Source organism: Nyctereutes procyonoides, unplaced genomic scaffold (assembly GCF_905146905.1).
Source record: "Nyctereutes procyonoides isolate TBG_1078 unplaced genomic scaffold, NYPRO_anot_genome, whole genome shotgun sequence".
Taxonomy (NCBI): domain Eukaryota; kingdom Metazoa; phylum Chordata; class Mammalia; order Carnivora; family Canidae; genus Nyctereutes; species Nyctereutes procyonoides.
In genome coordinates this window covers 12,318,852-12,331,622 of record NW_026575128.1, presented here as the reverse complement: position 1 = coordinate 12,331,622, position 12,771 = coordinate 12,318,852, and the positions used below count along the sequence as shown (strand labels likewise).

The 12,771-nt window shown below is 57.4% G+C and overlaps 2 protein-coding genes across 2 annotated transcripts in view; one reads left to right on the top strand and one right to left on the bottom strand.

Moving 5' to 3' along the window:
• Positions 1–12,771, bottom strand: part of AGBL4 (AGBL carboxypeptidase 4) — a 1,386,151-nt gene that overhangs the window by 129,423 nt on the left and 1,243,957 nt on the right. The window lies entirely within an intron of this gene.
• On the top strand, positions 3,470–10,950 carry LOC129520444 (uncharacterized). Its single transcript, XM_055341456.1, has 3 exons — positions 3,470–3,475; positions 4,724–4,991; positions 10,297–10,950. Exons 1-3 carry the CDS (start codon positions 3,470–3,472, stop codon positions 10,623–10,625), a joined length of 603 nt encoding a protein of 200 aa, XP_055197431.1. The 3' UTR covers positions 10,626–10,950.

The window sequence follows — 12,771 nt, the reverse complement described above, 5'->3', positions numbered from 1 at the left end:
ATCCATGCCCAGAGCTGAAGATCCATCTTGCCCAATGCTGGAGGAATTCAGATTTGAAGAGTGTTCTTTCTTTCCTATTGAGATCTTCATTGACTTGTATAAAAATACCACTCTCAATCTCAAATCCCCACTGGCATCTTTATATAAGCACCGAAAATGCTACTGGGCTTTGGAGATTTCATTTAATGAAGGAAAAGTATTTCTATTAAAGAGTGTGATTTTTTTTCTCTCTCTCTCTCCCTCTCTCTCTCAACACATCTTCAGATGAGCCAGGGACGCTGGATTGTTCTGGACTCTGAGAAAACAAACTCACCCATGGCTCACCCATGACGTGGTTACACACACTGCAGAGTGACAACAGCCAAGGGAGGCAAGGAAGGGTGGGTGATGAGGGGGAGATGAGGGCAATCATGACAGATGAACTCCCACGAGCCTGCGCCCCCACAGTGTAGGAAGCACTTGGGCTGTCACGGGGAGGAGAGGGCTATTGCCACCACTCAAGCTCAGTCCCCCATCTGTATCATCTGAACAGCAGCGCCCCCTCCCATCCTCTCCTGGGGCCTGTGATCCCTTCTCAGGGGCAGGGACCCCACTCTCCTGCTTCAGGTCTGGTCCTAGAGCAGCTCCCGTCCACTAGAAGCGAACCCAAGCTGCTGACTCCGGCCTGCTTGTCCCCTGCCTACCCCCACCCCCCTTCTCACCCCTCCCTCACCTGCCCACCCACTCCGTCCCATGGGGGTTCTTTCCAACTTCTCTGCCCCATCTGGGGGGCTCCCCTGGCCTCTACGGGGCTGGCTCCTCACCACATAGGTCTCTGCTTCCCACGTGCACAGTAGCCCCATGACCACAGGAGCTTGGTCTTACTAAGGGCTGTGGGCCCGGGTCTAAGGTGGCACCCGGCAGACACATGTGCGGACTGCGTGACAGATACAGCTGACAGGGATGGAGGGGTGCACGCTGGGGAAGGGGAGGGCCTTCAGAATAGGACTGGAGATGTGGCCGAGGTCCACTGATTATCTGAGGTCAAACAGCCGGGGACTGGTGAGGACAGGCCGGATCCCTGGGGGATGCACATTAGGGCTGTGGGGCTTCTCCACCTCTCCCAGAGCGGGGGGGCCCTTAGGGAAGGCTGTGTGGTCCTGGGAAGGCCAGGTCCCAGCTGGGTGCCTCGGTCTCCTCACCCAAACAGGGGAATCACACCATCATCACCGTATTTCTGGGTAGCTGTGAGGCCTGGAGGAGTTAAAACAAAGCACCAGGAATAGTCCTTGTCACGTGATAAGGCCTCACCTCAACGTTTGCTATTCTTGGACATTCAGCAAGTGTTGCTCAGGCTCCCTATCACCCCCTGGCCCTGGGGAGCCCTCGGCCCCGCCAGGCAGTGGGGTCGGGGGACGCCCTCTGCTCCTTCCCCTCCTCGCCCCTGCCCTGTTCCAGCGATGGCCCACCTGCATGGTAGGACGTTCCTTTGCTTCCTGTCCCCGCCTGTCCTCCCTGGTGGCTGAGCTGGGGGGCAGAAGCCTTGTCCTGTTCAACTCCCCCTGGCATTCGTTTGTGTGCCTGACACAGAGAAGGGCATGTGGACATGGTTATTTTAATGCAAAAAGTTGTGAAATGACTGCATCTAAATATAAAATGCTCCCGAAATTAGCAGGTATCGTGGGGAGCGGCCCCCAGCCCGTGCAGTCTGACCCACTCTGTCCTGTGCTCCTAGTGGTTCCTTAGTGGCCCCGTTCCCCTCGGGGCCCACCCGAGCCCATCTCTCCCCCCACCCCGTCCCTAACCCCCCTCACCAGAAGTCTCACCAGGGAGAGGGACGTTCGGGGGGCGAGGGGAGGCAGCCTGGAACGTCTCCTTGGCACCTTATTCGGCATTGTTTTTTAAAAAGGCTGAAGGTGGGATCTCTGGGTGGCTCAGCGGTTTAGCCCCTGCCTTTGGCCCAGGGTGTGATCCTGGAGACCCGGGATCGAGTTCCGTATCGGGCTCCCTGCATGGAGCCTGCTTCTCCCTCTGCCTGTCTCTCTCTCTCTCTCTCTCTCTCTCTCTCTCTCTGTGTCTCTCATGAATAAATAAATAAAATCTTAAAAAAAAAAAGGCTGAAAGTGTTAATGGTTTGTTTCCTGGGCTGTGTCAGATTGTCCCCATACCAAAAACATTGTGTCAGAGCAGCTGCATCAGTGTGGCTGAAACAAAAGGACTGTGTCAAAGCGATATGAACTCTGCAAGGAAGCCACCACCTGGCACGGAGCGGCCCCTGATCATGGATTTAAAAACATACACCATCCTACGTGGCTTAGCAAGCAACCCACGGCACTGAACACCAGCTCTCCCTGTGGTAATTCCTTTCTGTTCCAGTGAGGATGTTTCCACCACCCTAAGGATCAGGGAAGTTCAGGATGGGGCCTGACGCCCCACGCAGGCCACAGAACAGAGATGGCTAGAGCGGAGTATGGCCTAGTTAACCTCCCCCATGTTGCAGCCAAGACACTGAGAGACAGTGACTTGATCAAGGTCTCACAGTCAACTGGATTTTCACAGGTTAGATCAGAACCATGGGATCCGTTCTCACACGACCTCCCCACGCTCTGCACGGGCTTCTGGGCCACAGCGTCACCGCTGGACTTGTGCACACACGCAACAGAAGGGACAGCCGCTGACAGAGCTCAGCTGACGCTCTAACTGCCCAAGTCCTCGGCACGCTACTTGAAAACTGGATCGGCCAAGTTCTCGATAAAAGAAGCTTTAGTGCCCAACCAGGCGGGTTGCCAACATGCCTTTAGCCGGGCAGCCCGCTGGAGCAGCAGGGCCTCTTGGTGGCCCCGGCCGGCCGGGGGGACGGTGAACCTCCGCAGCACGGGGCGCAAGCGCGGAGCTCACTCTCTGCCTCTATTTCCATAATTGGTATTTTTGCAGCTGCTACAAAATAAACCTGTGCTAACCTGAGTTAGGAAATGATCTTGCCCCACTGTCTTCATGGCTTCGTGGCTTGGACTGAATGGAGTCAGTCCTGAATAAAACAGTGTCAAAACTTTAGTTACAAGAACATATTTCCAGGGGGTGTGTTTACAGAGTGGCGACTCCCAGGCTAAGGCTTCTAGGATAAACCTGGACCCTGGACAGAAACGCGGCCTCCGAAGATCCCTGGGGCACCTGGACTGGAGCCCGGCTGAGCTGGGTTTGCAGCTGAGTGACACGGGGAAGCTGCGGAAGTGCCCTCGCCTCAAAGGCCCAGCGAGGAGAGGGATGGAAACCACAGGGGCCCCCCAAGATGGCCTCTGGCATTGTGGGTTTCAGAAGCTGCGGCCCCACCGTGGGGCTGCCCCGCGCACCTGGGAAGGCACGGGCCTCAGGTGCTGAGCGCTGGAGGAGGTCGCAGCATGGTGACCCCACCGCCATCTGGGCATGTGACCCTGGGCAAGCCGCTTCCCCCACCTGTGCCTCCTCCAGCCCTCTCAGCTATCAAACGGGGATGACGGTGGGCTATCTTGTTGCACCCTGAGGGGTAAATGAGCTGGGCACTCGGAAAGCACTTAGTACGGGGTCTGGCACCCAGTGAATCATATCAATATGCGTCTGTTCAATAAAGTGAGTGCCGACGAGTGACCCGGTTCAGGTGCTCCGGGGCTGCAGAGGGAAAGGCCGGTCTTGGGGCCCCTGTGACGAGCCCCTGTGGACAGCCACCCGCTGCTTGTCTCCAGGCACACAGGCAAGAAACACACCTTATTCTCTGCCTCTCAGCCCTGGCTGCGTATTCGATCCACCCAGGGAGCTTTTGAGAACTGCCCAGGCCCAACTCCCACACCCCCAAATCATCCTGCTTAGGTGCCGTTGCAAGCGAGGAGCGCGGGTCCAGTGTGAGATCCCGCGGGCCAGGCCCTCCGGCCCCTGGTCTCTCGTGCTACACCACGGGTCTCTCAGATGGTCTTGCAGCCCCCCAGTTCTAAGGCGCTGCGATCCGGGAGGCCTGGAGGCCCCAAGAGGTGGCTTGGCATGGCCCTGATCAGACTATATTGGTCATAGCGAGGAGAGGGCAGGGAGCGAGGGGACAGGAGACACGCGTACATCAAGCAGATAATTTCTCACAGACGCAGGCCCGTCCTGGGATAGAGGGGCGTGCGGTGTCCCTGGGGACCTCCAAAGCTTAGGGCAAACAGATTGGATTTATGGCAGAAACGGAGGCCACATGTCTGAGAAGGAGAAAAGGCCTTTTTCCAAGGACGAAGGAGGAAGATCAATACATTCGCAGCTGGGGCTCGAGGGCCCAAACAGACACACACAGGACCCAGGAGCAGGTTCCTGGGATGCTGGGAGGGACACAGGGAAGTCACCGGACTCCAGCACCTGCTCTGGGCAGGCCCAGGGGCCACGCTGCGTGCAGTCCCATTCCTTCCCCGCAACCTCCTGGGGGACAGGTGTCTGATCCCCAGGCCGCAGGCCCCACAGGGGCGCCCAGCTCGCTCTGAGTCCAGGAGCCCAGGCTTTGCCCCCGGCGGCTCAGTGCCTCACTCTCCAGAGCTTCCTGTCCTCAGGACCCCACGCAGCCAGTTCACACAAGAGCAGAAGGTTGGGAACGACCTGAGTCCAGACCCGGAGTCCTCACATGAAAGGTCCTGTGGAGTCTGAGGGCACTCGGGGAGCACTTAGTACGGGGTCTGGCACCCAGTGAATCGTATCAATATGCGTCTGTTCAATAAAGTGAGTGCCGACGAGTGACCCGGTTCAGGTGCTCGGACACCGGGGTGGCAGGGAGATCACCCGCAATTTCCGGGATGAAGAGGCTTGTCTTGTGAGAGCTAGTCCTCCAGCACAGAGCGAGGGGGACCGGGACCCCGAGGCCGAGGCTGCTGACTGCCTGACACTGACCACATCCCGGGGAAGCAGGGTGGCAGCGGGCAGCGGCCTGATGCACCTCCGGAGCTCTGACAGGGCTGTGGCAGGCCTGGCTCTCCCTGCCTCCGTCCAGGGGGAGGGCAACCTGACAGCCCTGACACGTGAGGCTGCTCCCTACAGCCAGGGCCACGCGGGGGTGACCTCATGGCGGGCTGACCTCACAGCGGGGGTGACCTCACGGTGCGGGTGACCTCACGGCGGGGGTGACTTCACAGTGCAAGTGACCTCACAGTGTGGGTGACCTCACAGTGGGGGTGATCTCACAGTGGGGGTGACCTCATGGTGCAGGTGACATCACAGCAGGGGTGACCTCACGGCGGGGGTGACCTCACAGTGTGGGTGACCTCATGCCGGGGGTGACCTCACAGCGCGCCGGTGACCTCACAGTGGGGGTGATCTCACGGTGGTGGTGACCTCACGGTGCAGGTGACTACACTGGGGGGTGATCACACTGGGGGTGACTACACTTGGGGGTGATCACACTGGGGGTGACTACACTGGGGGGTGATCACACTGGGGGGTGACTAGACAGGGGCTGACTACCCTGGGGGTGTCTGCACCTGGGCTGCATCCCTGGGGCCCGCCCTTGCCCCTCCCTTGGACCCTGCCCTCTGGCCGCACCCCTGTGCCCCCGCCGCCCTGCGGATGGTACCCAGCCCCCCCAGGGCGCTTGCCCCTCGCCCCAGCTGCTGAGGAGGCCCGGCCCCCGGGGACCAAACCGGCTCCACAGCCTGGGGTCTGCCGGCCGTCAGGAGCGCCCCAGTCCCTTGGGCTCACACGGCCGTGCCTAACCCGCATGAGCACAGAGCCTCCGGGGTGGCGAGACCGTGCGGTCACGGGCTGCTCCCCAGAAACTTCACATCTAGTAGCAGGTGACGTGACGAAAGGGAAAGCACGTTCGTCAGGGAGGCCTGGGGGCTGAGAGGAGGACAGTCCAGCAACCCGGAGGGTTCGAGAGAGGGGGGCGCAGGCGCTGGACCCGAGAGGCGGCCCCGGACAGACACGCGGGCGCCCCAGGCCAGCGCCCTCTCTCGCCGAGCTCGGGGCCGCCACGATCACCGCCCCGCTGCGGGCCGAGCGCAGGGCCGGGGCTCCCGTCTGTCCTCGCCCCCTCCCTGGGCCGGGTCATCGGAGGTGGGCACGGGGCTGCTCTGCACGGGGGCCGGTGAGCGGGACCGGCCACCCTTCGCTGGGCCTCGAGGCCTCGCCCTCTGGCGCCCAGCCTAACCCGAGTCCCGGGAAGAAGGCGAGCCAGGCGGGCTGGGCTTCAAGGGCGCTGACGCCGCAGTGACCGGCTGGCAAACGTCCGCTCGTGTCCCGTGTCCTGGGAAGGCCCGAGTCTCCGATGCCGATCCCCACGGTGTCCCGTCAGAGCCCTTCTCTTTAATGCCAAGTGGACGAGCTCCGGACAGCTATTTGCATTTTCAATTCTAGAAATCATTAATATTTTAAAACTGCCGGCCCCGCGGCTTATTGACACACTGACATCTCCTACCTGCTACTGGGAAAGGGCAATTCTGTATTTGAGAAATATTCGAACACGGGGCCATTTCCCAACTTTTGTTCATATTCTGCTTTGGAATCCCTGCTCTCGGGACCGACAGCCGTCGGGGAGACGCTTCCGACTGTGGACCGCGAGCCCTCTGGGGCCGCGGGCTGAGGGGGGCGCCCGGGAGCCCCCTGGGAGCCCGAGCACAGGCTGCAGGCACAGGCCAGGCCCCAAGGAAGGCTTCGGATTCCAGAAAACAGTTCTGCAGCTACTGGGAGCACACGAGACACTCGGGAGACCTGTGCTTAGAGCAGCCCCTTCAGTCACTGTCAGCTGCCATGACACGAGGTTGAGGTCACGCTCCGGGTCCTTGAGTCAGGCAGGCCTGGGTTCGAATCCCAGTTCTGACAGCCCTCGTGGGGCAGCGATCGCCATAGTGAACGGTTTCCTTGGCTCCTTAGTCTCGGTGTCGGGGTCCCCGACGGCTGGCTCACGGGGAGGTGCCCCTGGGGGGGCACCTCCTGTGAGCCCCGCCTCCCCCGCGCCCTGCCGCTCACCGTTCCCGCCCGCCCGGGCTTCGCGCCGTCCTCGGCCCACCTCGGCCCACCGTAAGGCCGCGGCCCAGCTTTGGCCAACGCGCTCAGAAACCGACACCAGCCGCACCGGGGCTCTGGCTGACGTGCTTGCCAGGGATCTCTCGCCTGCGTGCATCAATATAAAAATGACACAGCTATAATTTGCTTTCAGATTCAAACTGGGAAGGTGACCTTTGACCCTGTCAAAAAATGAGAACAAAGTAAATTGAAACACAAAGTAATTTTCATTGTTCCAGGCCTCTGGATTTCTAATTAACGTGCAGCCCAACTCTGAGGGCCGCAAGGGGGTCTGTGAAGGGGCGTCCACTACCTTGCACGCCCAGCAGAGCTCTGCAGAGCACCTGGCGTCCATTTGCTTTCCTTTCCTGGGACACATTGTGCTTCTTGTGGTCACATAGGTCCATGGACAAGAGCAGTTCCGGGTGTTTGGAAAAAAAGAAATTGCTAGAAGCTGACCTTGTACAAAAAAACACACAAGGGATCGGCCCTTAACACAATCACTCACCTGCCCTGTCCCGGAAGGGAAGTCAGAAATGCAGGTGGGATGGCGATGGGGTGGGGGGTGGCCTAGCAAAAAGGGGAGGTCCTTGCGGGGAGGCAGGAGGCGTCCGTCGCCCACCCCTCCCCAGCAGCCCCCACTGCACTCAGAGTCTCAGCAGGGCGGCTGGGACGTGGATGCAAAGACAGTGTGAGGGACAGAGACCTCACTCAGTTGATGGCAGGGCCATCAGCAGGTGACGAGCAGGAGGGGACAATGCAACCTGGGCTGGGGTCTTCCAGGAGGTGGCCGTCACTCCTGCTTGGGGACGTGAGGAACAGTCATGCTCTTCAACCCACACATTCCCAAACTCACAAGAGTGAGAATCACCTGGTGTCCTTGCTATAACTACAGGGTCCCCAACCCACTCATAAGACCTCATTTGGTCTTAATTTTCTCCCTGAGCCTGACTTGAGACTCCCTGAATTAGAATCTGCAGCAAAGTGCCTGGGAATCTGTATCCTTTTATAAACGAGTGCCCTCAATGCTTCTTATGATTGGACAGCTTTGGACATCCCTGGAGCACTAACATTTTCCTTATTGGAGCCATTGGAATACCGTCTGGCCTTGGAGAAGGCACCGTCCTTCTCAGAGCTTCCATGTCCATGTCTGTGCAATGGGGATGGGAATCCCTGCCTCTCGGGGCTGTACTGGATCTGAGGAAGAATCAGATGGGCACACCAGGTGAGTAGACAGTGCCCGGCACTTAGGAGAAGTCCTGCCCTCGTGTGCGTGAGAAGGCTGCTGTCCTCCAAACCTCCTCCAAACCAATGCCCTCAGGGGTGCTGAGAATCCCTCTTTCCGTTCTCAAGTTTTTGGCTCAAGCCACGGAGCCTCGGCCTCCAATGTCCCTGCCCCCCAGGGGCCTGTTGGGCTCCTGCCCCATCCAAGGAGCCAGAGCCTTCCCCGGTGCAAGATGTTGGGACACGGGCTTCCTTGGGGAAGCTCTGCTAGGGAGGCTGGGGGTGGACGTGACTGCCCAAGTCCTTGACAGAACTGGCGGGGGCTGACAGCTGATCTTCCAGATTTCCACTCCCCACCTCAGGGCTCCTACCAGGGCTCCCGATAATTTCAAAAACAGTAGGCCCAGTGTGGGGAACAGGGACTCTCAGCCCTGAGCAGGGCTTTGTGGGGTGAGATCCCTCCCTGTCCATGCAAGTCTACCAGAGACAGGGTTGACTGAGTGAAGAGATGCAGGCCACCAGGGTGTGTCCGGGCTGAATTAGGTCCCGAATTTGTGTGGTGAAGTCTTGACTCCCGGGACCTCAGGATGTGACTGTATTTGGAGACAGGGTCTTCAAGGAGAAAATGAAGACAAAATGAGGTCTTATGAGTGGGTCCTAATCCAAAATGCCTGCAGTCCTTTTAGGAAGAGGTGATGAAGGCACAGGCCTGCCCAGAGGGAAGACTACGTGAGGATGGAGAGGAGACGGCCATGCACAGGCCCAGGAGAGAGGCCTCAGGAAAGCAGCCCTGCTGGCACCCCAAGTTCAGATCTCAGCACTGCTGGAGAGACCACGACAGAGGGCCTAGGCCTTGGTGTTGGCTCCTTCCCTTGGCTCTTTGACCCTGACTTTGGGAAAAGGCTCCCCCAGTTTTCTTATCTGTGGAAGAGGAAATCAGTGGGTTGGCTCCCAGGTGGTTAACACGGGCCTATCTCCAAGGAGAGAACACAAGCACGATGAGCCTGGCATTTACCAAGTGTAAGACATGTGTTACCTCCCATCCCTGGGGTTGCTATGCAAAGTTGGGCTGGGCCTGTAACCCCCCTGAACCTTGATTTTATCACATAGCAAATGGGTGTCACAATCTTCGCCTACATCATTTAACAGGGCTGCTGGGAACCCAGCAAGGTAACGTGTGACAGGTTCGAGAAAGTACAGAGTGCATGACGGATGCCAGGGGCCATTGTGTCCAGGCAGGGTGCTGTCATCCCCCCCAAGAGATGCCTTTGGACTAAGAGCTGAAGTGCAGAGCAGGAGAAAGGGCAGTGGGTTCAGGCACACAGGCTGTGGTTCCAGTCCTGGCGGCGCCATTCCCTCCAGGGTCTGCGAGCTCTGCTCCTTTCCTGTTAAGAGTCCCATTCTGATGCAGACCTTATCCCTTCTAGGAATCTGACAGAGAGGACCTGGGCACTGGCCCCCAGCCTTCAACTGGGGTTGTAGCAGGCAGGGAGCAGAGAGCCCTGCGAATCCGTGCGCGGCCTCCTTCTAAACCACAGCTGACTCCTGGCTTCTCCCACCGGCCGTCGGGGCTGCCTCCGCATCAGGACAAGGGCAAGTGTTGGGAGGAGGCAGGCGCACGACAAGGGTGTTGCAGAGAACAGGATCTCCCTCTAGCAACGCTCATCCAGGGGAGGGTGTGTGCAGGGCGCGGGCTCCCAGGGGGGCTGAGGGAGGCCTGGGCTCGCTGACCTTGGGGGCCTTCACAACTCTGTCATCCGCCTCTACGAACAAGTAAAGACATTGTCAGGGCTTGAACCACGACTCACAGGACGAGGTCAGAGCTTACCGATGAGCCCTGAGCGTTAGCTCTGTTATTACGTTCTGGTCAACAGCTGATTTGCCAAAACCACAGTGGCTAGAACTACTTTCCAGGGGGGATGGTGGGTGAGTGGGGTGGCCCAACCCATCCTTCCAGTTTTGAGGCAACGTTTTGAAAATTGAGTAAGTAGGACTGAGCACCGGCGTCGCGGAGCTACGGGATCGGTTGGAAATGAAAGCTTGAAGAGACTCCTGAAATGTGAAATCAAAGCTCTTACTTAAAAACGTAACGCCCACAAGAAAAATGGAAAAGGAAAAAGGAACAGTGGCATGACCTAGAGGCAGAGGTGGAGGAGACACTGAAGCGACTTCAGAGCCAGAAGGGAGTACAGGGCATCATCGTGGTGAACACAGAAGGCATTCCCATCAAGAGCACCATGGACAATCCCACTACCACACAGTATGCCAACCTCACGCACAACTTCATCTTGAAGGCCCGGAGCACCGTGCGTGAAATTGACCCCCAGAATGACCTCACCTTCCTTCGAATTCGCTCCAAGAAAAATGAAATTATGGTTGCACCAGATAAAGACTATTTCCTGATTGTGATTCAGAATCCAACTGAATAAGCCACTCTCTTGGCTTCCTGCGTCATTCCTTAATGTAATAGCCCCTAAGAGTGATAATATTAATCATGTCAACCAACTAGCAGGTGCAAATCACCTTAGAGCCTACTTAGACTGATCCAGTGCCCAAAGTCATCAAAGTCATCCCTCTGCTGGCCAGTCACCCTTGAATTCTTGGGAGGACCTTCTTTCCTCGCCTCCAGATTTTGGAGCAAGAGCTTTGAACAGTCCACACACCCTGCTTCCTTCCATCTGACCTTCAGTTCACTTTGTCACCCTTGGAAAAGTCTGTTTTTCTTTAACTAAAAATAACTAAAATGCTTAAAAAAAAAAAAGAAAATTGAGTAAGTAAGTACTCATCGGCAGTCATGTGACATTCTAATAATGTCCCCCCAAAATGTGCCCGGGGAAAAGTCATTCCTCTGGCTCTGCAGGCACTCAGAGTCTGGCTACCTAGACCACCAGGTGCGCTGTTCCAGAGACCATCTCCACACTCTGAGGGCAATCAAGAGGGGATGGGGGAGACTGTCTTCCCTGCCAAAGGGCTGCCATTATGACTGTCGTTGGAGACTCACAGGTTGTGTCCAGCCCGTGTGCATCACTGCAAGTGCTCTTGGGCCTCATGGAGCCCTTCCTGGGGTCGCCCAAGTCTGTGAGGGCCCGGACACTGGTCAGGAGAAGACCTGCCAAGAGGCCTATGTCGGTGAACGGTCCAAAGGGGGAGGAGAGAAGAAGAAAGGAAGGTGGAGGGAAAGGAAGACTCAGAGCACTTGCCTGCCCACAGCCACAGGCTGAGTTCTGGCCGGGGCCGGACTTTGACTTGGACATCAGACTAAACTTTCCGTCAACTGTGGTTTGTGATGTACGTAACTGGTAATACGAGGATCAAGGAGAGCTCGGGAAGGACCCTGTTTATTTGGCTCCCCACTGGGCCCGGAGGAAGGAGCGGGCGAGTACCTCAACTCGGGTCCCACTTAAGCCTGGTGTTGGAAAAGGGGAACACCCACCTAATAGCTTAAACGTGGTGGCCCAAGAGGCCATGAAACGCAGGAGTTAATCCAAGAAGAGAGATTTCTTTTTGTTTATAAAACAACAGCTATCAGAAAAGAAACCTGGGGAATTTATCAAGTGACAGTAAGGAAATGAGAGAATCTAAGAATAACTGCTTCAGCGTTACGTTATGAGGAGCCTAAGTGAGAAAGAGCCCATCTAGACTTCTTCCTGAATGTTCTCTAAGTAGAAGCCTGGTGTGATGGAAGAAACAGGGGACATGTGCCCAGCTGTGGTGGCATCTGGGGCAGCCCTCCACAGCAACGGCCGGTTAATGCCTGGTAGGAATTAGGCCCTGAGTTCCATGGTCCCCTCATGTCATCCTTTTTCAAGAGATGCTGGGGATCTTGAATTTTATGTGAAATTCCTATGTATTGGAAACCATTTTTTAAAAAAATTCTAACGTGAAAAATAAACGTCCATGGGTTTGGCACACGCCATGGATTCCCGAAAGCCTTAAGGAGCTGGTTTTCCTAGGGAATGTGACCGTGATTCATTCTTTGGGTCTGATTTCCTATCTTTAAAATGAGAGGAGAAGGAAAGCCCTCTCTCTCCAGAACATTCCTGCCTGCAGAATTCTGGTATTCTGTGACCACGAGCCCGGTCACGTCCCAGCCCTGTCAGAACAAAATGCTGCGGGCTCCGCAGGGCAGGAGGGTGAGTCCTTCACGTCTCCCAGACTGTAGCACTGACCTCCACTTCCTGCTGGAGGGCAGAGAACCCCAGAGAGCTCTAACCTGGGCTGGGGGGGGTGGGGCTTGCTAGCATGTACCATCAGGTGGGCAGGCCTCTGGAGACGCCAAGTCTGCCGCCAATGGGTGACTTGACCTTGGCAGTCATCTGCTCCCTCTGAGCTACAGTGCCCTCGCCTAGCCATAGCCTGAGGGGATCCGACGCAGCCACCTGTGAGCGCCGGGTCAGCGCTCAGGCTCTGCTCCAAGGCCAAGCCGGGTGACCATGCACAGGATGGAGGACAGCGCCTCACGGCCTGCAGTTGGCGGGCTCAGGTGTGCGTGTACATGCTCACACCTGGCTTGGTTGTCCCTCCTGTCACCTTAGACAATCCTCGGGCGCAGGGGGAAGGAGGTTGAAGGTCATG